General features: G+C 37.6%; 1 protein-coding gene across 1 annotated transcript; it reads left to right on the forward strand.

Annotated features, from left to right (window-relative positions):
• Window positions 1-1014: 1014 nt before the first annotated feature.
• On the forward strand, window positions 1015-2630 carry LOC103933993 (caffeoyl-CoA O-methyltransferase). Its single transcript, XM_009343692.3, has 5 exons — window positions 1015-1209; window positions 1425-1504; window positions 1622-1766; window positions 1887-2018; window positions 2152-2630. Exons 1-5 carry the CDS (start codon window positions 1117-1119, stop codon window positions 2443-2445), a joined length of 744 nt encoding a protein of 247 aa, XP_009341967.1. The 5' UTR covers window positions 1015-1116; the 3' UTR covers window positions 2446-2630.
• The last annotated feature ends 296 nt before the right edge of the window (window positions 2631-2926 follow it).

Consider the following 2926-nt stretch of genomic DNA (forward strand, 5'->3'; position numbering starts at 1 on the left):
CCAAGGAAATTGGTCATCCATTCCAAATTTTTCACAAACATGATGCATGTTCGAATTCTGTTTGACTCTTTATAGAAAAAAAAAGTTCACTTTTTTTTATTACAAATCACTGTTTGAGACATGTGAACTTCTAGGAAAAAAACTTCGAATTGGAAGGGTGATCCTCCCGGTGAATGTGAAAATATGTTATAGAAATTACAATTGCGTGAAATGAGGGATGACTTTTTATATGTGAAAAATCAAATAATTTTGGTTTCAAATGTACTTTTAAAATACATAGTATAATACTATAAATTCCACATTGTGCAGTTTCTCTCATACGTTTTCGTGAAGAAATCTTAGTGAGTGTATTATTTCCATTTGATTTGCAAATTGTGGCTGCAATTCCACCAATATAAGGCAAAATAATGATGACGTGATAGCCACAAAAGATGGTGTCACCAAACTAGATTTTGATTTTTTTTTATTTTGAAATTAAATACAAAGTAACTAATAATTTTTTACTGCAAAATATATGACAAACGAATAGAATGTGAAGATTATGAAAAATGGGAAGATCTCATCCCACCAAAACCCAACCACAACACGTCCTACAACCGATGATGATACCATTCACTAGATCAGTGAGCCCCGATTTGCAAGCGTTGAGTCTTATTCCACGAACTGGATCCCCTCTTGGGCTTTGTAAAATGAGTCTCCTGAGTAAAGGATCCGGACCACTAAAATTTGATCTAACGGATACTATTATTATAATTTTTAGAGAAGTCTTCTGTTTGGAGCTATTGGATCAAATTTCAATGGCCCGAATCATTTGTGTAGGAAGCTCAGTTTACAAAGCTTAGGAGGGGATCCTGTTTCCTTATTCCATATGAAGGTCCAAATTAACTCACAAATCCTGAGAGCCCAGCCAACCACTCACCAACCCCGGACCGGTTCCTGGTGGCAGGTCCAACCAACCATCCGGTTTGAACCGGAGACTTCACTCCCTATATATACCCATTCTTTCCTCTTTCACAATTCAGGTTCATCTTCCTGTGTGTAACCTTTTAGTCATATAAGAGAAGAAAATCTGGTGCTATCCAAAGCGAAGTAAAAGAAAAAAAACACAGAGCAGCAATGGCCGCCAATGGAGAGGAGCAGCAAACTCAGGCAGGAAGGCACCAAGAGGTTGGCCACAAGAGCCTTCTCCAAAGTGATGCTCTTTATCAGGTATATATTTTGGTAATCTTGAGGGCGATTTTTGATTCGAGCAATCATAATCTAATATAAACTACCACGATGGAATAAAATGGAATATAAACTTGGGTGTCAAGGGCAAACTTCCCTCGTCAACTTGGCTATGCGTAGGCGTGCAAAAATTGGAAGGTGATTAAGGTTGATGACGAAGCTCATGCTTTGGATTTTGGGTTTTTATTTTTGTGCAGTATATACTGGAGACAAGTGTGTACCCAAGGGAGCCTGAATCCATGAAGGAGCTCAGAGAAGTGACTGCAAAGCATCCATGGTTTGTGAATTTTGATTTAATTTTCATCAATTACCTAATTAAGTTCATTAATTTCAGATTTTTTTTTCTTAATTTGTTGTTTATAATTTCAATTTTTTTTTAATGGAAAATAAATAGGAATATCATGACCACATCAGCTGACGAAGGCCAATTCTTGAACATGCTTCTCAAGTTGATCAATGCCAAAAACACCATGGAGATTGGAGTCTACACTGGCTACTCCCTCCTTGCCACTGCCCTTGCCATTCCTGATGATGGAAAGGTCAATTTTCATTGCCTCACCTTCAACAAAAAGAATACCTAAAAATATTAAAAAAATAAAATAATAAAACTTGAAACTTATTAACAGTTTTGTATATTGATTGATTTGGAACTGTCACAGATCTTGGCCATGGACATCAACAAAGAAAATTATGAACTGGGTCTTCCGATAATCGAAAAGGCTGGTGTTGCCCACAAGATCGACTTTAGAGAAGGCCCCGCCCTCCCAATGCTCGACTTATTGATCGAAGATGTAAGTATCAAATTTTCAAAAATTGTTCGCCTAATAATCTAATATTTTATCTCGTTATATCCGAGGAGACAATGTACCATCATGGTACGTAAAACGCTTTCTTTGGAATTCAGAATTAATGTTGTTATTGCAGAAGAAGAATCATGGGTCGTACGATTTCATATTCGTGGACGCAGACAAAGACAACTACATCAACTACCACAAGAGGTTGATTGATTTGGTCAAGGTTGGGGGTCTCATTGGCTACGACAACACCCTATGGAATGGGTCTGTGGTCGCGCCCCCTGATGCTCCACTCCGCAAGTACGTCAGGTACTACCGGGACTTCGTGCTCGAGCTCAACAAGGCACTCGCTGCTGACCCTAGGATCGAGATTTGCATGCTTCCTGTTGGTGATGGCATCACTCTCTGCCGTCGGATCAAATGATCGACCAACCCTAATTGGTCTGCCAATTATGCATATATGATGAAGAAAAATGGTGTTTCTTTTTATTATTTTTCTTAATTTACTTTGTATTTTGGATTGATCGTGAATGTTCATGTGGGAGAATTATTATAAGGCAAAATCCCATGTCAAAATTTGCTGCCATAATTTACTTTCTAGTTGCTTTTGCTTTCTGGGTTAAATTTTGTTTGACATAAACATGGAAGTGTCCTTCTATTACAGTTATAGAGAGGAGTGTTAGCTCTTACATCACGGCATAATTTCGAACCCCGTCGAGTTTCCAATCTAACATTTAATTTAACAAATCTATCGTTTGATAAAAAACAAAAAAGAGTAAAAAATGACTTAATAAGAATCTTCTAGTTGAAGAATTTCAGAAATAAAAAATCAATAGAAATTTGTCATTGCGGGGCTTGTGGTTATGGTGCGGGACTCCATCACCAACTCACCAACTCACCAACCA

Source organism: the organism of the source record quoted next, unplaced genomic scaffold, assembly GCF_019419815.1.
Source record: "Pyrus x bretschneideri cultivar Hongxiangsu unplaced genomic scaffold, Pyrus_bretschneideri_v1 Contig99, whole genome shotgun sequence".
Lineage (NCBI taxonomy): Eukaryota > Viridiplantae > Streptophyta > Magnoliopsida > Rosales > Rosaceae > Pyrus > Pyrus x bretschneideri.